Source organism: Schistocerca cancellata, chromosome 9 (genome assembly GCF_023864275.1).
Source record: "Schistocerca cancellata isolate TAMUIC-IGC-003103 chromosome 9, iqSchCanc2.1, whole genome shotgun sequence".
Taxonomy (NCBI): domain Eukaryota; kingdom Metazoa; phylum Arthropoda; class Insecta; order Orthoptera; family Acrididae; genus Schistocerca; species Schistocerca cancellata.
Window position 1 is genome coordinate 197,516,426 of NC_064634.1, and position 22,440 is coordinate 197,538,865.

The window sequence follows — 22,440 nt, forward strand, 5'->3', positions numbered from 1 at the left end:
TCTCCGAACCCTCTGCCGAGCACTTAAGTGTGAATTGCAGAGTAGTCCAGAAGATGTGTGGCAGGGAAGTAGGAAGCATTGGACATATCTCAATTCTGAGCTGTAAAACTGTGATCTCTAGACATGAAAAAGTAAAGTAAGTCTGTATGACATCTGTCGTAATCACCTAGTGCAAATAATTTTCTGGCGCAAAGATTTCAGAGAGCAGTACGCGACCTTGCTGCCGCAGGCGCGCCACAGTTCTCACCGCTACACGGATGTAGCTTGAGCTACTGGCGACTGTTCCGTGTCCTGCGGCTTTACTGCCCTCCCCGGTTTGCTTGGAGAGCGGCCCCGCTTCCGGCGGCTACGCGCCGCGCGTGGGCGGAAGCGCGCCGAGCACTGTGCGTGAAGTTATTTCGGATCAGCGCCCTGTGACGACGCCTCGAGCGCTGAACCTGGTCCCGTCAGCAATGACGGTAAACAACGACAGCTCGCAATCACGGCTGCGAGATCTAAAAGACCAACAGAGTCCGCTTATACAGAACAGCCCGTGTAACGTCCTAGATAACAGAACGCAGCATGTCATTCTCAAGTCTTCCGAAGTAAGAGTGATTTCAGGTGTGCCGCAGGGTAGGGTCGTAGGACCGTTGCTATTCACAATATACATACATGACCTTGTGGATAACATCGGAAGTTCATTGAGGCTTTTTGCGGATGATGCTGTGGTATATCGAGAGGTTGTAACAATGGAAAATTGTACAGAAATGCAGGGGGATCTGCAACGAATTGACGCATGGTGCAGGGAATGGCAATTGAATCTCAATGCATACAAGTGTAACGTTCTGCGAATACATAGAAAGAAAGATCCCTTATCATTTAGCTACAATACAGCTGGTCAGCAACTGGAACCAGTTAATTCCGTGAATTATCTGGGAGTAGGTATTAGGAGTGATTTAAAATGGAATGATCATATAAAGTTGATCGTCGGTAAAGCGGATGCCAGACTGAGATTCATTGGAAGAATTCTAAGGAAATGCAATCCGAAAACAAAGGAAGTAGGTTACAGTACACTTGTTCGCCCACTGCTTGAATACTGCTCAGCAGTGTGGGATCCGTACCAGATAGGGTTGATAGAAGATATAGAGAAGATCCAACGGAGAGCCGCGCTCTTCGCTACAGGACCATTTACTAATCGCGAAAGAGTTACGGAGATGATAGATAAACTCCATTGGAAGACTCTGCAAGAGAGGCGCTCAGTTTCTCGGCACGGTCTTTTGTTGAAGTTTCGAGAACATATCTTCACCGAAGAGTCAAGCAGTGTATTGCTCCCTCCTACGTATATCTCGCGAAGAGACCATGACGATAAAATCAGAGAGATTAGAGCCCACACAGAGGCATACCGACAATCTTTCTTTCCACGAACAATACGAGACTGGAATAGAAGGGAGAATTGATAGAGGTACTGAAGGTACCCTCCGCCACACACCGTCAGTTGGTTTGCGGAGTATGGATGTAGATGTAGATCTTTGTTCATATGTGTCCAAACATCTTACGGGAGCACAGCTGGGTGACGTCTTCGAAAACGGCCGATATTTCGACAGGTTTTCGCCGTGTCATGTTCCAGATACAAATGCAACAAGAGAGCACTGTGCAAGGAAATTTAAACGGCATTACGGCTACCAAGCGCCGTAATACGAAATATGAAAAAACACAACACACACTGTGAACAACTGGAACCACTCAACCAAAGATGACTAACGCCAGAATTTATCGATAGTGAATATTATCAACGGGTGAGCAATTGGTATTAACTCTGCCCCCTTGTCGTTTGGCCAGGGAGAAAGCAGGACTCCAAACATAATTTTAAGCGAAAACCTCCTCTCTGTCTACAGGGTCACGTGCCGACTTAATCTCAACTGCTTTCTTAATAACACCATCCCAATACCTTAAAATGCACTCCAGATTCTCTGGGTTGTTCGACTGTTGTAAGCGTGTGTGACACCACTGTTCACCGCTCCTCCACGATCCTGGCGCAACTGCAAGAGAAGTAGTAGACACCCTCTTTCCACAAACCAAGATCATTTTTTCCAGACCCCAAAATGGTCCTAATCTTAGATGGTGGCCGAAAGCACAGTTCACACTGTGGCGCCGTAAAGTACGACCAGTCCTGTTCTATACGCAAAGCCAAAATGGCTTTAGACTTCAGTGTCACTTCGCTATTTTCATCACTCATTCGGTGCACGTCTGTCTCTTTCACTGTAACCATTCTGCCGAAAGGTGACTTCGCGATGGGCCACTTCTGCAGACAAACTTTCAGGGTTTGAGATGACGTGGATCCTATGAAACACGGTACGATGTATCTCTTCACGCTGGACCGGAGGTTGACAGCTATCAACTTGAAGGTAAAAATTGGAGTGAGTTGGCTTCCTATAAATGGCATGTCCCAGCGTTCCATGAATTTATTCTTGTTTTCTATTGGCAATAAGTACGCGCGATTCTCTTCCTTTCTGGATTCCCTACACTCCATGATTGACGTCCCTAAAGTACTTTGCTCCAGATGTACATTCTTAGAAATTTATTTCTTAAGACGAGGGATGTGTTCCATTATAATGGACTTCTTTTGACTTTGAATGCTTTCATTGTATTTGTTAGTCTGCTTCTGTTGCCGTCCTTACTTTCTCGGATAAACGTTTTTCTACTTAAGAGTTAGCAGAAATCATTCACTTCGTCTACTAAGCTGCCCCAGTCAGTGATGTTACATTTCTCGCTAATCTCCTTGCTGCTGCTCCTTAAGACTTTTGTGTTTCTTTCGTTTACTCTCAATCCATATTCAGTGTTCCCTCACTTTCATGCGGGACACCAGTGTCATCAACGAAATTCATCATTGATATCCTTTTACTCTGAATTTTAATTCCATTTCGAATTTTTCTTTTATTTCCTCTATTGCTTCTTTGATACGCTGTTTGAACAGTGTGGTTCAAATGGCTCTGAGCACTATGGGACTTAACATCTGAGGTTCCCAGTCTCCTAGAACTTAGAACTACTTACACCTAAGTAACCTAAGGACATCACACACATCCATGCCCGAGGCAGGATTCGAACCTGCGACCGTAGCGGTCGCCCGGTTCCAGATTGAAGCGCCTAGAACCGCTCGGCCACACCGGCCGGCTTTGAACAGTAGAGGAAAAAGACTCCATCTCGGCCTTATGTAAATTTTAATCGTACCAATTCCCTCTTGATCTTTCGTTGTTCAGTATGCAATAGTTTTCGAAAGGACAGCTATGATTCTTACATCTTAATTCTTACATCTGCCACTATACACTATACTGAAGCAGCAACACTTTTTACTACGTTTATGGCCTCTTTGTATCGAGGTACAAAGGGGAAGATACAGTGTATATATAAACACAAACATCACCATTCATAAATATTATTTGTAAATTCTGAAGTGGATGAATGGAGTTTTTATTTTCAAACACAGGCACTAGCATACCAAAAAGCGAGTTCTATCAAATCGGGACTTCTCGTTGATTTTGATCTATAATTATGACAAACAGAATTAGATAGAGTCAGGGAAACCATGGAAAGCCAGGACGGGATTGAATGACCGCTGACTCCTCCAAAATGCGTGTCCAGTGTAAGAATATTGGCCTTAGTTGCTTGGCCAGCCTTTACATTGTACCCTGCAGAGTCTGAGCGCGCGTGAAGTTAATCCAAGTCGGCATGAGAACATTCAGTAACAGGCCTGCCACAATCGGTTGAGTCCGGCCGGGAGTCTCCATATGCCTGTTCCAATCGTAATTTTCATTCCGACATTAGGCCCCGTGTTCGTGCGGCACTGTTTGTGGTTTTCATCTCTCCGGATCCTTTGAGTCCGCATAAATATTTCCCAGTGTTCGTGTTGACGTTGTTCGCCAAGTGTTTGTCTTCCAACGGCTGCGCCGAAAATCTACGTCAGCCGTAGCGGACGATATTCGCGCGTCGACAGGCGTGCCTGACTTGTTTACACGCGGCGGCGCGTTCGGCGGCGGAGCCGCAGCACTGAAGAGTTTATGGAAGCAGTGATTCTGTTGTTTCAGAAAGCTACTGGTTACAGAGGAGGCGTTCACCCAGCCTTGTGATGAGGGGTCATCCGGCGAGCAGTACGCGCGTAGCGATAGGAATACTGGTGGTAGGGGCCCTACACTTTCAATAACATTCTCAAACCGTCATTATATTGACTGTATGTTTATTGTCATTACTAGAAATATTGACGAGCGGTGTTCAAGTCTGATAAAAATACTCCCAGCATTATCAGTAAGTACTGAGCGTGTGAAGCCCAGATTGACGGTCTTACAATATTCGCCATTCAGACGTTGACAAAGCTTCATGAACCAGCCACTATGGCTTAGTGTGCAATGTTTATGTTCTCCGTTCGCCTTTATGCATATCACTTCTTAGATTCAGTTTTTCAAGGAGTCTTCTAAAACATGAAATTTTCATATGACTATGCAGGGGTAGTCGGTGTATTTACCACTTTAGGGTGGTCAATTGTGGATTTACTATGCCATTGCTGGATTAATGTAGTAGGCCTAATAGCTTATTGAATTACACAGTAGTGTAGTAAAAGGCTTGCACCAAAAGCGCATCACATTCATTTAGTGACTAGTAACAGGTGTGCGAAATACATGTTAGCGTCACCACATTGTAAAAAAAAGTAAAAAAATAATATTCGCGTATTACTTGAATATATAGTTGCAGGGCAGATACAGTTACTTTACGGGTTTCAATTTGCAATTTGTGTTTATGATATTACAGCATTAAGCTCAAAGTATTCGAATGACCTGTCTATCGCCAGAAATCTCAGTTATAGCTAATCTCTTGTCGACTGCGATTGCCTCTCATATTAACGGATTATACTTCCCTATTTTATGACGTATCAACATTAATAATTTGTGGTTACATGCAGAACTCACCCGAAAATAGTTTGAAATCTTTGGTTATGATTTTAGACAGTAAATTAACATATGATAAGTCGCTCCTTTTTCAGTCTATCTCGGACCCATTTCCCCCTTTTCGTTCCTTTGTGTTATTTATCAACTATAGCTGATATAATTGTGGCACACGCTTTCTTTTGGGTGTTCGATATCTTAACCTTGTAAAATCGCGTTGCCATCTTACCATATTATTGACGGTGCGAGAGTTCCTTCACAATAAGTTGAAGGTTTTTCAAATTATTATTGTCAATAAATGCTGAATGTGTGCAGCCGAGTAGACTTCTCTATTTTTCTGTTGAATATTTCAAGAAATGACCCAGCACTCTTCATTGGGCGCTTCGAATGATGGCCTCAAATCAAATCAGATTAGCTGTGCCGCAAAATATTGTGCAGAGCGATAGAGCTGTCAGCATAAGTGGACACAAGAAAATATGAACGCCGCAAATAAGATTTTGCATCACCTGCGTATCTGCGAACGTGTTTGTCTTAAGGGGCGCTGGGAATCCAAGAATAAGCCTTAAGAAACTTTAAAAATGACTGTACTGTGAACTAATAGCAAAACAATAACCAAAATAAAATCTATTCGAAAGTGCACATCTCTGAAATCAAAATCCACTACAGTCAACATTCAATACAGTGTTGCATCATCCCGTGCGTTGTAACATACAAGGTGCGCCGGAAGGATTCCACGACTGGTCTTAGAAAATAACGGCATACAAGAGTTAAAAACAAAATACCTTGATTAGCCTTAAAGTAATCATCATTAGTTACAACATACTTCTGACACCGGTTGTAAAGCTGTTGGAAACTGTCAGAAAACTCTTCTTGTGGAATCGCTTGAAGCACTGTTTTCACACATTCTTGGATATCCGCATCATTACAGGATGTGAGACCTAATGCTACCAGTAAGATCCAGAGACCGAGCGACAGTCAATTGCATGGCGTTTATCGTCTTCCCCGCCTCCAAAAAAAATAGGCTGACAAAATCCAACATTAAGAGGATGGTGGTCACCTTTTTCGACGGCAAGGGGTTGATCTGTCAGGAATTTCTATCTGAGAAAATGCCATCTAACTATAAAAAGGGCATGGCTGAATTCCTTCTCCAACTTACCATAGTGAGCATGTGTTTCATCTCGTGACCTCGTCGGCGATGGGACGTAATTCAATGTCTTCTTTCTTTTTTCCTTTCTTCATTTCCTCCATGGTTTGAGCACCCTACCGTTGTTATTGCTCTCAAAAGCGTAACGGCATTTAGATACTGAAGTTTCGCGGTGAAATGTTTGGAGCGTGCAGCATGCTCACTCTTTATGACTTCCGGGTTGCAAACCTCCGTGGACTTGGGGATGTCGTGTAGATACTCACCCTTTAAGTGACAGTTTTTCCAGCATAACAATGAAATTAATGTGTATACTCCTCGGAAGGAGCAGTGAATAAACCTGTTCAGTTTATTACTGATTTGTAAATCTACCATGAAGTATGAGATAGCAAAACTTCATACTAACGATACACGAGAAAAACAATTATGCGTGGTAATTCCAGGTGTTTACCAGTAGTATATATATTTATCAATGTCACTTAAAGGGTTAAGAGCCCCGTGTGAGGCATAGATTTGAGTTTCAAACATACTATGTGTGAAGTCCATACCTGCAGGATTCCAAAGTACGCGCGAGGATGGTACGTGAAATTCCGAAGGAAATACATTGGAAATATTAATATTAGTGAAAATGAGTGCTTAAAAAGGCGACTGAGTGAGCTGTCTGCATGGCCGAGTTGCCTTTAAAGTACGTATCCGGTTAATGTTTCTTTTCTTTTACTGTAATCGATCCAGCTTCGTAATTTTTGGCGCTGTAGCATAAGGATGTGCTAACAGTCGGCGTAGTGCGTACCGCTTGCTGGCGGAAGGCGATCAGAATTGCAGACGCAGGTCCTGACCCGTCTTATTTACTGTGGGGCTCGTCAAGGTGGACAGCGAAATATGCAAACAGTATACTGCGAGTGTCCCTCCGGCGTGGCCACCAGCATGCATACTTTTTCACCGTGTGTCCTGTCGTAGGTGTGTAGTTTCAATAAGTGGCCTTGGTGGGCTAGTGGTAGAGCACTAAACTCTGATCCTGGAGGCCTCCGGTAGAGTTGAGGATTTTTCCTCCAGTGTCTCGAGAGCGGCCGCAGGTACACTCAGCTGTCGGAATGTGTGCCGGGAATCTCTCCCGGGGTTAAAGGGTGGCCGGCACGAGGTACCCCACCCCCACCCCCACGCCCCGCCCCACGCCCTCCTGACGCCGCGGTCAACCCGATAATCCGGCCACGGGCTTGCTCCACAGACTTAACATTTTTCTATCAAACGGAAATGTTAATTAACAAATACGGAATCATAATTTTTAATAAAAATAACACGTTTTATCGTTAATTACTGGACATATGAAAAAATGTGCGCCGGCCGGTGTGGCCGTGCGGTTAAAGGCGCTTCAGTCTGGAACCGCGTGACCGCTACGGTCGCAGGTTCGAATCCTGCTTCGGGCATGGATGTGTGTGATGTCCTTAGGTTAGTTAGGTTTAAGTAGTTCTAAGTTCTAGGGGACTGATGACCACAGAAGTTAAGTCCCATAGTGCTCAGAGCCATTTGAAAAAATGTGCGGCTCGGTGGCTCACTGGTAGAAGTGCCAGATTACAGATCCAACGGTCTAGGTTTCGACCCCAGATCAGTTCTAAGGTTTTTATCTGTCAATTATCACTTTCACTTCTGGCAGTGTTTGTTGAGTGAAAAATCGCGAGCTGCACCGTAGTTCGGAATCCACATTTAACTGCCAGTCCCCGTATAACTGGCTGGGTACGTCAGTTAAGAGGCTGATGGAAGGCAACGCCGTATCACCTGCAACAGGACCGTGCCCAGTAAAGCCCTGTGGTGTCCAAAACAATCTTTGGATTGGTGACTGCTTTACTTACTTTTTATGTGAAAGTAAATTATAATTTGATACAGAAATGCGAAATGTTGAGTCTCTAGAAACGACGTATTTTTTTTAATAAAATGATTTTGGGTATAATGTTACGAAACCCAAAACAGCTAAAGTGCCGACGTTTCGACTGTCTATGCAGGGGTCTTACTCCGGTACCGTGGCGGCTACTGAAATCACATTCTCTGATGCTGTTGAGCAATTCAAAGTAAAGATTGCTGTGGAGGGATGGCTGTACCACTCTGGCAGGAAATCTGTAGGCAATAGCGTATCGCCAGCTAGTACCCAGGGGTAGTGTTTTCCAGCAGTGAGATGTTGCCTCGCCGGCAGTTCTCTTGTGGCCGTTTGTTAACGCAGTTGAATCAGTGTCACGTGGAGCTACTGGTTCGCGAGCAATACAAGCGGTTCGATTGACTGGGATCGCATGCAGCCAAGCCGTCACAAACTTGTAGCCGTTCTCCCTGTCCATGGTGTTACTGGGTGTAGTTATTTCGATACCCTCTCTTGCTTTTCGCTGCAACTTCTACGGCTCACGAGCAAGCACACGAGGATTTTTTTTTTTATAATTAATAGATTGGTCACAGTCCTGCTGGTGTTCAGTTAAAGCTGACTTGTTCTGCCCCACTTGTACGTAACATTCATGATCCGACAGTACACATCGGCGCATTCAGATCGATGTTCGTAGACGTCTGCTCTGTGGGGTGCACCTACGAAATCCCTAGACATCAGCAGATCTCGTATCTTGCGGCCGCATGAACTGAACGAACGCGGACAATATTCCATGCGAATGGATATTGCGACAAGGACATTCTACGACTTAAAAGATACAGTGAAGGAAAAAGAGAAAGGAAGAGACGAACCTCTTCTTGCTGCCCGCGTTTCGTAGGTGAGAGGTGTCAGTGACCGTGTAGGCAAGGTACTGCGCCGGGGAGTAATTAACCTGCAGGGGATAGGTAAAATAACGTGTACACATGTACTTACAGTTTATGTGGGAATGGTTTATTAATAATGGGTTGGACCCCCATTCTCCGGTAATAGAACTGCGATTCTTCTTGGAATACTAGCATATAATGATAGTATACTCTCCAGTGGAATGTTGTGCCACTCTTCGATCAGAACCTCTTCTAACACCTTTAGCGTCGAGGGAGCAGGAAATCTGCTCCGGAGTCTGCGCTCCAATACCGCCCACAAGGGTTCGATAATGTTCAAGTCCAGAGACTGTGCTGGCCAGGGAAGACACTGCATTTCAGTTGCATGCTCCTCATACCACGATTGTACTGTCCTGGTTGTGTGAATGGAAGCATTATCGTCCTGAAATATGGCGCCATTGTTGGGGAACAACATTTGGATCATGGAGTCCATCTTATCACCTAAAATGTTCACATATTCGTTGGCTGTAATACGGCCTTTGAGAGTAATTATGGGACCAGCAGAATACCATGATATGGCTGCCCACACCATCACACCTCCATCTCCATGCTTAACCGTTGGAATCAAGCAACCAGGATTCTTGGCTTCTTTTCGCGTTCTTCAGACGCAAACCCGGACCGATGTTGGAAATAACGAAAACGTTGACTCGTCGGATCATATGACGTGTTTCCAATGATCAGCCGTCCAGGATTTATGCTCCTGACACCATGTTTTACGCTTCTTTGGGTTGGTTGTCGTCTCTAATGGTTTCGGTATAGCAACTCGTCCATGAATATGCGCTCTATGGAGTTCTCGGCGGACAGTGTAGATGGATACGGTGTCTCGAAGATGGCTATTGATCTCTGCAGTCACTTATTCCGCAGTAGTTTTGTGTTGTTTTTACACAATTGGTGTAAGCGTCCGACGAACTTTGTCATTTATTGTAGGCTGTCATAACTGTTGAAACATTTGCTCTTCACACATTCAGTAAGTTGGCTGCCTTGGTTACTGACGCTCCTGCTAATCGGGTCACCACAATCTGCCCTCTTTGGAATTCTGTCGGGTCTTCCATTGCACGCCGATCTCGGCCTCTGAATGTAAATACGAAGTGTGCACTACTCTTAAACAACCTGCACTGATGCCTAGTCAATAATGAACACCCACAGTCCAGCGCAACACCTGCCTTACGCGCGTTGTTGACCGTCAGACACAACCACACAACTAGCCCCGTTCACATTATTCTGCCTATCCCCTGTTGGTGGTTCGATGAACCCTCAGCAAGGCACTTAAATGTGATTTGCAGAGTATCCATGTAGATGTATTCCAGAGCGACCGAAGGATCCGAGCTCTACTGCGACGTCAAGCTCTAACCCTCTTTCCAGAATGAATATTTCTCTTTGCAACGCAACAGAATGTGCGCTGTTGAGAAACTTCCAGGTTACGCACATGCCACGGAGCAGTTCTCCAACGTGCAAACCCTTAGGAGTCCGGTTAAATTAGGATCTTTAGAGGGTAAAGCTGGATTTTTACACTGATCTTCCTTATATCTTTCTAAGCAACATACTAAGCGTCCCCCTTGATCTATCTGGATCTTCGCCCGCCATATTGGAAAATTGAAGTAATAAAATCACCTTTTCGCATTTTTATAGAAAAGAGTTGCATTTATGAGCAAAATACTTCAGTGCAAAATTAAAGAACACAAAATCATCTACAAAAAAGTCCTACGTGCTGTTTTCATAGGATTAACGCTTCAGCTTCAAAACGATGTTTATAAATCTGTTCTGACCGTATAATGGCGGGAATTCCATTTGTGGATGTGGTTGTAATTGCGATAGAAAGAGCAGGGAATGACATATAATAAATATTTAATTAACATTTATTGACTAAGTGTTAATTGTTCTTTTATTATGAATAATACATACATAGTGCTACGGTTCAGAAGACTGGCTGGTCATCTTTCTGTAACTCATTATCCTGACCTTTTAGATTGTCAGGATCCTGGTCTGTCATTACACCACTTCCTTCAGCTGCAGGTGTTTCGGTACCTCCTTATTGCTGTGCAGATCTGGAGCATTTGTTAAGGCAAGACACATCGACATAAGCTGGATATTTTGATTTTGGAGCATTATAGAGCAACATTCCTACAACTGCTCTAAACTGTTCTAGGAAGAGGCTTCGAAAATTTGCATACATTCCAAGATTTGATAGTGTGTCAAAAAGATTTCTGGATTCATACTTTCTGTATAGAAACGCGGACAATCCAAGTAGAAGAGGAGATGCGAAAGATCGTAATCTCGTGGCTGAAATTATTTGATGTCCTATTTTGTCGTGGATTCCTTTGCCCGTTCTTTTTACTGTTACGTAGTCAAAGACAGTGGAATCATAGTTTTTGCATCTATCAAAAACTCGTCTGTTGGGGCAATTTCAGATATTTTGTAGAAGCTGCACCCAATGTCCTCTCGTATGAATGCAGCGCGCCATAACAGTCCGAAGTCTTTCGTCTCAGTCACGTATTTCTTTCCTCATCTCGTGTTTCCAGAACAAACAGTAGAGTGTTTCTTACGTGGGTTTGCCACTGTGATCTCTTCACCACATTTTTCCTTAAGTAAAGACCTCATACTTTCCAAATTTGGAACATAACAAAAGCTTGCTCAATCAAGTCTTTAACTGCAAACGGACACTCGTCATTGTGTTCAGTTATAGCCGCGCGGAGTGGTCGCGCGGTTAGAGGCACCATCTCACTGATTGCGCGGTCCCTCCCGCCGGAGGTTCGAGTCCTCACTCGGGCATGTGTGTGTGTGTGTGTGTGTGTGTGTGTGTGTGTGTGTTTTGTTCTTAGCATACGTTAGTTTAAGTAATGTGTAAGTCTAGGGACCGATGACCTCAGTAGTTTGGTCCCATAGGAATTCATTCACATTTGAACTTTTTTTTTTTTTTTTCAATTGTCCTGAAGATTCTATTCATCAGTTGACCTACTTAACGCATTAGGAGGGCGACATGGCCGTTTATTCCCACCCGTGGGCCTCTTGAAAAATTCTCAGCAAAACAATTGTAATGATATATACCCTCCATATACCCTCCATATGCAGCTACCAGATCAGTGATATTATGAAGACGTTTGTTAACGCTCTTACTCCATTCATCCTTTCTCTACTTAGCTGGTGCAGTTATTGAATCTTTACAGGCTACATTTTCAACTTTTGCTAATTTCTGTGTCTTTGTACTGGTTTCTTTTTCTTCTTTTGAAATATTACCTAGATTATTTCTTCCATACAAAACAAACATTTGTCTTGAATAGCTAATTCTGCGGCAGATCTCAGTGTACAGTTGGCGGGCATGCATGTGTGTGATGTCCTTAGGTTAGTAAGGTTTAAGTAGTTCTAAGTTCTAGGGGAATGATGACCTCAGAAGTTAAGTCCCATAGTGCTCAGAGCCATTTTTGAAATTGACAGCTGCGTGTTGCTCGTTCGAACAAGGAAGTTCGATGTTTCTCATACTTCATGACAGTACTTCCTGTGGTATAACCCAGTGAACTATTAAAAACTTAACATTTCGCGCCATCGCGTCTCGCACTGGCACTTAATCGATGTAGCTACCCCTTCATCCGAAACTGTACAAGTAGTTCCGTGAGCAAGTTTTCATCACAAATCAAACAGTTCTCATGATTCTCTATTATAAATATAATTATTTTCCATTTTCAACCATTTTACGCAGTAAATGTTCTACATTGGAGCAACTAGAAAGCTCATTAACAGCCGTTACGATGTCTTGGTTTATCACCACACTGCATCAATTTCTGCAAAATAGAGATAGAGGAAAAATCAACAGTGCAAAAATGGTTCAAATGGCTCTGAGCACCATGGGACTTAACATCTATGGTCATCAGTACCCTAGAACTTAGAACTACTTAAACCTAACTAACCTAAGGACATCACGAGGCAGAGAAAATCTCAACAGTGCAGATCTGAGCGATACACTGTATGATAACATCCCTTAAACACACAAACATCGAAAATCAGACAGACAAAAATCAGTTAATTTCATCTTGGAGACAGTACGGAAAGGTTTTACAGGATGCAGGGAGGCGGTGTTTCGTAATAAAATATCAAATACTAGGCTTTTGCGGTCAAACAGTTCATCCTATGAAAACAGGAACTTATATTGTGGGTAATTTCGTGTTCTTTAATTTCATACGGAAGTATTTTGGTCGTAAATGCAAGCGTTTTTCATAAAAATGCGAAAAGGTGACTTTTTTGCCGCCATTTTCCAGAATGGCGTACGAAGCTTCAGTCTGATCGGTGGGGACTTTTAGTATGTTTTATAGAAAAGTGTAAGGAAGGTATGTGCAAAAATCCAGCTTATTACTAATTTTTCCCCTAAACGTCAAAATCTGGCCTAATTTGACTGGGCTATAACGCCCGCCTACTTTAAAAGATATACTGCCCGCAAAGTGCGAAGATCCAAGTACGCGTTCCTGTTCAGTTGTAATGTGTCTCCAGTTCAGGTGTCTTTCTTGTCACAGATTCTACTGTTTATTGTAGGGCTGAAAAATATTTTGGGTCGCTTCACTTTTATTTCATGTATGCAATGCAAGGCGACAAAAAACAAAGCGAACGACTTCACTCAACTACAGATACGTAAGTGCCTCCGACATCTGCGAGACTATGAGTTGCTACAAATACATTATGAAAGGTTAACAGTTATGTAATGCTTCGTGCTGTTAAACTCTCTTACCGAAAAAGCTCCCCCGCCGAACATACATACTCTGACAATTGTTTTTATAAGTGACAAAATTTTGTATGTATTTTCAACTTACGTGACTGCACTCATAATTTAATGTCTGGCCGTATAAGATAGCAGTCACTATTTAATTCAGGTAACAAACGGTTTCACGCACATATGCTGCATTCACATTTTGAACACTGTATGGTATTAGTACCATGTCGTCTGCAGTTGTATGAGAGAAATAACTATTTTGCCATTCAGGCCACGTTCGTTCAGTTTCAATCGATGCGTTTAACCAGAAAATAAGTCCTTGTTAACCAGCAGCGAATGGGTTTTGATCTTCCCTCAGTATAGCTGTTCAAAATAGTACATTGACGTGCAGCTATTAAAATTTCTACTTTATCAACGACTTAACGTGTCGTTAAAAATGAGCCCATTAGAAAGTTAACTTCATTTCGACATGGGCGTGGAATCACCTCACTTTTCGCTAGGAGGCATTCAGAGCAATAAGTAACAGTAGAGCTAATTAGAAAGGGGATGCTGTGCAGTTTGGTTACGGATGAGGCAACATATCTCCAGTTACCTGTACACATTTGGGAACTTAACGGTCAAAGGCATTAGAAAGGGAGTACAGCTCCGAGTTGCAACACGAGTGGGCGCCCATTCCGTCATTCCTCCGGAGGGGCTGGAATTGAAATTATTCAGTTGCACGTCGGTGTAACCTCAGTATCATGGACTAGTGTTATTAGCAATACAAAATAATCAAAACATCTACATTTCTCCCTTCTCTCTCCCTCTCTCCCCCTAACCCCTCATAGTAGCTCTCGGTGTATAGTTGTTCATAAAGTCACTGACTTTTATTTTTACCTCGACTACTTTTGAGACTTCGGGCCCTTTCATACATCAGACCAGATACTTACTGTTTACATTGTAGACTCATACAGTTTTACGTGGCAAAGACAGTGTATTGAGTATATAAATGTTTTTGTTACAATAACTTTTCTGCTGATAATAACTATAAAAAGGGAGATTTAGAAAAAGGAAACAAGAGATTAAAACGTGCCTGAGAATAACTATTCTGAGTCACCAGATCGTGATGTAAATGATTGCTGTGATAAATAAAAGCAGAGCTAACAAGGGATAAGCCATTACTTTATTTCTGAAATGGGAGAAATTTGTTCTTTTCCTAATTTTGTGGAACTGGCCATTCCATAATCGAGTGCTTAAAATACAGAATGACCTTGCATAAACGCTTGGTGCATTTGCGGAAAGGGAGGGGGGAGGCGAGCGCCCCCCCCCCCCCCCCTTGCAGCAAGCTTTGTGTTTTGCGTCTAATAACATCGCTGCTGGTGGCATGTTAATTTCCAAACTTCCTTGCTTCCTTTACTCGTAGATTATAAAAAATGAAACGATAGCAAAATGTCTTAATCTATTTTCTACGGTTATATCACTGAAACCAAAAGTTTTCCTGCCGTTCCTCGTGTTGTAAGCGTCGTACTACGTTCTTGCGCCCCCCCCCCCCCCCCTACTCCCGCAAATGAATAACGCCATTCCCTCTTTATCCGCACCGCGCTCTGTGTTTCGTGTTACGGTATCATTTTTGAAAGCGGTTAGAATACATTGTTATTTTGTTGATACGGTCGTTGTTGCAGATGGTTGATTTTGATTCATCATGATGTATTTGGCATAGATTCATCACGATGTACTTCGCATACAGATAATCTGCGTGCGACGACCAGTCCCATCACAGCTGTTACGCATGGCCACTCCTCGGTTTCCGTTACTATCCATTTCAACATTTTTTGTTCGTTCCTTTTTGTATATTTCTGTGCTTCTAGTTGTATTATCATAAGATTCACCTCACTGCTGCCTTGACATCGGAATATTGTTGAAAACATATACGCGCTATTCGTTTCATAGGCCTATGGTAAGGTGATCATCGTGGATATGGAACGCGTCAGAAAATAGTATAGAATACATATTTATGCAGTAATTAATGTGATTAGATGTAATGTTCATATACATCAGTATGTCCTGCAAAGAGATTCATCAACGAAGTTGAATCTATCTCCCATTAAGAAGTTGTTCTCTAGCTCATACCAACAACACTTTATTAGCAGCTAAACTTTTTATGATTGCTGGCAAGTAATTAAAAATGTGCTTTCATGAGTAATGTTTTCCCCATATCTTCATATAAATTATAAGTAATAATTGTTTTCTACATATCTTTTAGTCTTTGATTTATTGTTTTGCGACCCTCTTATCTTCATTCAGTTCAAATGTTGCTTCCCGAAATTTTATATTTTCTCTTATACATTGATGTGCCTAAAATTCGTGACTTTCGATTATGTATTGTTGGACACCTTTGTAAGAATAACGGTACTTTAAGCCGTCCAGTAACACCCATGTCACCAAATACCCATACTCTACTTTTCAGTATGCTTCGCCAAATACCTATAGCCTCTACTTTTCAGTATGCTTCATAAGTTTTGGCGTAGCTATACTTGTTTGCCAGTCTGCCCTATTGTTCATAACTAACTTGTATTGGATTGATTGATTACATGTGTACTAAATGATATACTTGTGGGAAGGTGTTCATATTACTTCCTACTGAATGGGACTAATAAATTGATAACGCTGTTTTATTAATTCAGACCGCGCTGCCATAGTATAAATTTGTGCAAAAGAAAGTTTGTTTGAATTGATATATTATTACAGTATTGCGCGGTATGTTCTACTACTTCTGAAACTTGAAATTAAGCCAAGCTTCGTGTCGTCCTAATCTAAGAGTTCTCGCTCCTGTCTGTTTACTTCCTAGCGGGGTGTTATCGTGTGTAATGGTTACCAGTGATTCACTAAAACTCTATGTTCCGATCTAACTTGTCTGAATTCCTTCCTTTCAGAAAGAAAGATAGCGAGTGCTGTTTGTTCCTTTTGCTACAAAAGAACACCAGCTTTTTGTTTGTTTGTAATCAGTGCAGTATCTTCTGAAGGGATAATTCTCGTTGTGGTTTTGTGTGTCACACGTGTCACAACAATAAGTCTCCGTTACAGGAAAATGAATAACATTAGTTGTTGTGCACAAGGCCTTACTCCTATTTATGAAACCGTCCACAACTGCAGGTGTGTCCACATAAATTCACTCTTTCTTGCAAGAAACCGTAGCGACGTGCAGTAAGTAGTCTTATGATAAATTCCAGAGTTACCTTTCTTATCATTTGCTGCCAGACGGTACAAACTGGTATTCTGAAACCTTCATAGGCCATTTATTGTTGGGCACAAGCTCTACACATTTCCTAGTGTTTTCGAGAAATCTCATTACTTTTATGTCTTGAGCAGAGAATATAGAGAACAGTTTTTTTTTTTTTTTTTTTTTTTACTTTTGAGAATCAGCGAGCGACATTATAGATTTGAAATTTTTCATTTATTTATGAAGAAAGATTTATTTATATTAAAAATGTCGCTGTAGTGGTGAATTCAGACGATAACTACTGCAATTATTGAATTGCTTGTATTATGATTTGTGTATTATGATTTGGCGTCAAATGGGAATCGACATTAGTATAACTGGGAGAAAATTGTGTGTGTGACACATTGCTCTCAATTGGGTCGATAATGTATCCCGTTAACTAAACGAATGGATGTCGTAACTGTACCCAGTTAGATGCCTGCCATTCTGTGAAGAGAATATGGCAAATTGAAATTACCGAAATTATACCCGTCCTTGTGGACACTCCTTACCATTTACCTCATCAAGGTAATCAAGGTAAATCCGAGCCACATAATTCTCAGAATGTGCACGCCTTGTTAGCAGCACAGAAGGATACCCTTCTTATTGGCTTACCCGTTTCCCAGCCATATTCCCAAAGCACATTCTGCTCTGCCTCTCTCAGAAGCCGGTCGTCGCCCTCACCCCCTTCCTCCTCCTCCTCCTCCGGAACTGACAATCAACAAAATGCGGACGTCGAGGCAGCCTGCCGTGTCGAAACACAGGACTTACTCCCCCGATTTTCTGCCGAGACGCGTGATAGCTTCTACGTCAAGTAGTATTAGTTTCAGAAAATGTTGATTGCGTTTCTATTTGTTTACACTGCGTCACGTTACTGGCGGGGGCAGCAACAAACACATTATATTTAATAACAGAAATTATTGTAGACAAGCGCTCTCGTAGTTTTTCGATGGCTAAATCGGTTTAGATTGATAATTTATTTTCAAGTGACCTAAAGCTACATTTACAGGTGTGGTTACTACCGAACTAGTGATTTAATAAGTCATGGTTGCAGAATAGTGACATGAGTTATCGCCAGAAGAATGACGAACTCGAGCAAGATAAGTTTATGCTTCACAACAATGTATTATTCAATTTGTACATTGAGCAAGCTGTGACGGAAACCACGGAGAAGTTTTAAAGGGAGGGAAGTCCGGAGGGAAGAAAAAAACTATTTTGCCGATAAGTTTGTATCCATGACATATCAAAATTGTTAAGGCTTCATTGCCCACTTGTTGACAAACTGCCTGTTGGCTTCCGTTCTGGATTTCTCGGGCGACTTTACCCCCCCCCCCCCCCCCACCTCTAGCAGTGGAGGGTGAAGCTTTGACTATACCAGTCACTCGTGCTGGCAACACAAGAAAAATCGTCAAGCAAACGTCGGCTGAAAACCCCGAGGCAGAAATCAACAGGCAATTTGTCGACATAAGATCAGTTTTGTATCTCGCAGATCTTCCAGACTCCACGTCGTGAATCTGCTTCCAGGAAAATATTTTGACGTAGTACATACGCACACAAAGGGTACTTCGTGGAAAAACAGTCGCATGTTTAAATTAAACGCTTTTGTCTTTCAGCTCTGGACCAAGGGCTTTCCACCCTGCCGTCTTACCGGTTTTCGGACGGAGGTTACATCCCCTTTCCTAATGTGATTCCGCCATCGCAATCACTGCACCACCTCGTTGCATCATCCCATATTTACTGGTAACGGGCACGAATAGTACAGTTGGGGGGGGGGGGGTAGGAGTGCTTATTTGGCGAATAGTAGAGGAAGGGGTTGGTGGACACGCATCAGCGAAGTTGGACAGGAGTGCGTGTTGTGGAGTTCAGTAGTGCACGGTGTGGCGTTGTGCGCAGTCGCCAGATGACGTCAGCCGGCGTTGAGCTTCCAGCGTGCGCGACGCCGCGTCAGTACACCCCCCGCGTGCGGCGAGCGAGGAAGCCGCGGCTGGAGGCGTCCGCAATGTGGCTGGTAAGTCGTCCAAGGACTGCGACCTCGTAGCGGTTAGGCGCCTCGCCTGCGATACCATCTCCTTCAGCTCCGTCCGGGAAGCGTCTGATGGTATCTCCCGGTGATGCTGCTGTAGCTGCTTACATCCACTTACCATTATCCTCATAGTGGTCTCGAAGCTGTCGTTTGTGGTGATCTGTGCAGCAAACAAATAGTGGTGGAAGTGATATCTTGCAGCAAGATTTGTGGTACTAGTGATGCCAGTGATTTTTTTATCGTCGTCGTTTCCAATGTCATCTTCGCAGTTGCTACGGAATCTCTCCTTGTCTGTGTTAAGAGAAGTCATTGATGAGTGAATCCGTAAAATGAATAGTCTGCTCCCTCAATAGGACGTCTTGACATAGAATAGTAATGTCAGCGACACCGAGCTGTGTTCAAAATTTATAGATGAGACGCTGCACTGTGCCCGACGAATTGCGTTTCCGTCCCGATGTTGGCCGGCGCCCGTTTTCTCATGCTAACGTCGGTGCCTCGCAAGCCGGTGGTCGTCGTCTTGACTCCCGCCTTGCGTGTGTGTAATTACAGGGATAATAGTATACGGTGTGTGTGTGTGTGTGTGTGTGTGTGTGTGTGTGTGTGTGTAGAGAGAGAGGGGGGGGGGGAGAGGGGGGGGGGTTTAAAAAGAAATTTCGAAGGATCGTAAAGCTAATAACAACAAACCAGTTTGGGTAAGAAAGCAGAGTTATAGATAACTACTAGTTTTTCTTTTACTTACCCTAAAAGTCGGGGTCTTGGGAAGATGATGATTAGGCAATTACATTCTGAGTACTTTTTACTACTGGCTTATTGTTACGACAATAACAGCTCCATATTTTCATTCTAAACACTCAGAGTGAACCGTTGGATTTGATGAAATACTCATATATTTAGCTGACAATTTCTAAAGCCGAAAAAATACGACACGAGAGATTTCTCAGCTATGTCGCCCACTAATATTAAACGAAATTATGCATATGGCTCTGCAGAAAATTCTGTCCTGCTCTCGAAGTCCTGCTGATACTAACTTAAAACAACTAAAACTCCAGAGAAATAACTGAGCGATTTTGTCTCATTTCCGTTACGTAAAAAAAGTGTTTTGAGGTAATCCATCATCTGTTAAATTTTGCACACTATGAATAATACTCAAACGCAAGCATAGCAGATTCGTGCTTGCAAATATGTAATTTGCTTTGTTTACATAAGTAGAAAGTTGCATCGTCGTTGCGTATATTCTGCAAAATGTGGCGGAGTCATTAAACCAAATTGACTTGAAAGGAACTGTGAAGATACGGCCAGATTTTGGCTGTATTCGCTACATGATTGCATCTACAATTTTAGCGTGAGTTGTTATAGCAGCGCAACGAAAACGTCTCTTTTTCAATCGCTGTAACCGAACTTCCTTGTCTGTTCCTCTTTTTAAAAAGAGAAGGTTGTTAAATTTTGTATTCTGTAAGTCCCGTCGTATTTTCAGGCAGCGAAATGATCTGGCGAGAATGTTGTGTTCGAAGAGCGCAGGATGTTGCTGTGTGTGTGTGTGTGTGTGTGTGTGTGCGTGTGTGTCGTACTATCAGAGTAAATCCACAAGTGTTGTCACTGAAGCGCGATCATGAGAGAGCTATTACGTGTGGGGGGGGGGGGGGGGGAGCTTTGAATCTGGGGTAAATAAACGCTAAGATTCCGCATTTATTTTATATGATAATATGACATCATAAAAGATTGGACACTGTTCGTGAGAGTCTTGGGTCATGTTCCGGTCTGGTGATCTGGATTTCATTTTTATGAGGCATTTTCCTAAACGGTGACAAGTGAATGCCGAAGTAGTTTGTATGTCAGTGTGACGTCTTCTCAGTTTTTCAAATATTGTCAGATTTTGTATACGCGTTCTCCACATATTTTCAAACACATGTTGAAGGCCATTCTTTTGACCAATAATTTCTATTCCCTGTAGGAATACTTACGGTCCGCGTAAGTATGACGTTATGGATATAACTTAGGGGACCAAATTATGTTTAGGGCAGATAATGAAAGTCTTTTAATCAAAATTATCCTCTTATGGTAACTATGATGATCTCGGATGAGAAATGGAGGGGGGATAATATTTTTATATTGAGTTCGTTCGATTTTGTTACAAAATAAATTTCATCTGCACTTACCATTGTGACGACAGGATTAGGCAACAATATCTACAAGATCTGTCCCTGTCAAGTACCGTGCCAACGACAGAGCCGAAATAGCAATTTGATGCCGAAATAAAAAAATAAAAAAAATGGTTCAAATGGCTCTGAGCACTATGGAACTTAACTTCTAAGGTCATCAGTTCCCTAGAACTTAGAACTACTTAAACCTAACTAACCTAAGGACATCACGCTCATCCATGCCCGGGGCAGGATTCGAACCTGCGACCGTAGCGGCTGCGCGGTTCCAGGCTGTAGCGCCTAGAACCGCTCGGCCGGCTGATGCCGAAATCGTTGCGCTATGTGGATCAAGGTGATTATCCTAAAGGCATCTTCTGTTTTGAGGATCGAACTGTTGCAACAATGTTGTGGTTGCGTGAACCGTGAATATGTTCCATGAGTGTTATTAGGATCACTAAGTGGGAAGAGCACTGACTGAGAAATAGAGGTCCGGGACTCAAGTTTTGCGCGGCGCTCGCTTTTTTTTTTACCTATATTTACTATTCGGCCTTTCATTAACCTTCTGAATTTTGAGAATGAAACGCGATAATTTGAAAATGACAAACTGTCCCGTCCGCTAAGTCGTATTCCCAAGGGGTAAGGGGGGGGGGGGGGGGGTTGCTTTACGAAGTGTAAGAACGTGCTGAAGGTTGAAATTACGGGGCAAGTTAATATTTATGCGGGGCTATCTACGCTCATACTAATAACCTCTTGTGAATATTTGTGATGAAATTTGTGGTTCGAATGTAAATGCGAGGAGGCCCAACACCGCCTTTCCAAGACACCTCCATTTTCGCTAATTTCTGTTGTACTTATATCTTCTTCCGCAACACAGTGTTCTCTTGGAAGAAGCCATTCATTAATTCCGTTACGACATAATCTCTCAAACTTTTCTCAGATTAATCAGGCTGCCGTACAGTCCGAAGGCAAGAAAGATTTGCACTGAAGAACATGTATAAATAGTGCCTTTCATCACAAAACAAGTTGTGTTTTTGTGATTATAACCTAGATGCGACGACGTTACTCTCATAAGAAAATGCTGCTGTAATGGTTTTATCGACAAGTTGATGATTGGTACGGAAATGGTGTTTTCGCGCGGAAACAAGTAACTACAAGTTGTTTACACAAGTGACACGTAGGCTGCAAAGTTCTACTTACCGGTAAGCCGGAAACTAATCAGTGCACTACCTGGTAGCAGCTGCGGTTCACTAGCCGTGTGGCAGCACGGATCAGGACGGCGGAAGTGTGTCGTACAGTGAATGAGAACCCATCCGCAGTCCAGCGGTTATTTAGGAGGCTGCGGTCAATTCTATTATATTTTTATCTCTCATCGCCTCTTTCACTTCTGGCAATGATTTGTTTATGAGAAGAATAGTTCCAGTGAGCTGGGTGTGAAATCTTATGGGACTTAACTGCTAAGGTCATCAGTCCTTAAGCTTACACACTGCTTAACCTAAATTATCCTAAG

The 22,440-nt window shown here is 42.7% G+C and overlaps 1 protein-coding gene across 2 annotated transcripts in view; it reads left to right on the forward strand.

Moving 5' to 3' along the window:
- LOC126100168 (protein diaphanous) overlaps positions 1-22,440 on the forward strand; it is a 345,883-nt gene that overhangs the window by 149,849 nt on the left and 173,594 nt on the right. Inside the window, exon 1 of one of the 2 annotated variants that reach the window (XM_049910718.1) lies at positions 18,734-18,780. The exons of the other annotated variant lie outside the window; for it this stretch is intronic. Coding sequence (XP_049766675.1) covers positions 18,772-18,780 — 9 coding nt within the window. The 5' untranslated portion in view covers positions 18,734-18,771. Of the gene's footprint in view, positions 1-18,733; positions 18,781-22,440 lie in introns of those variants that run through there. 2 annotated transcript variants of the gene reach the window in all.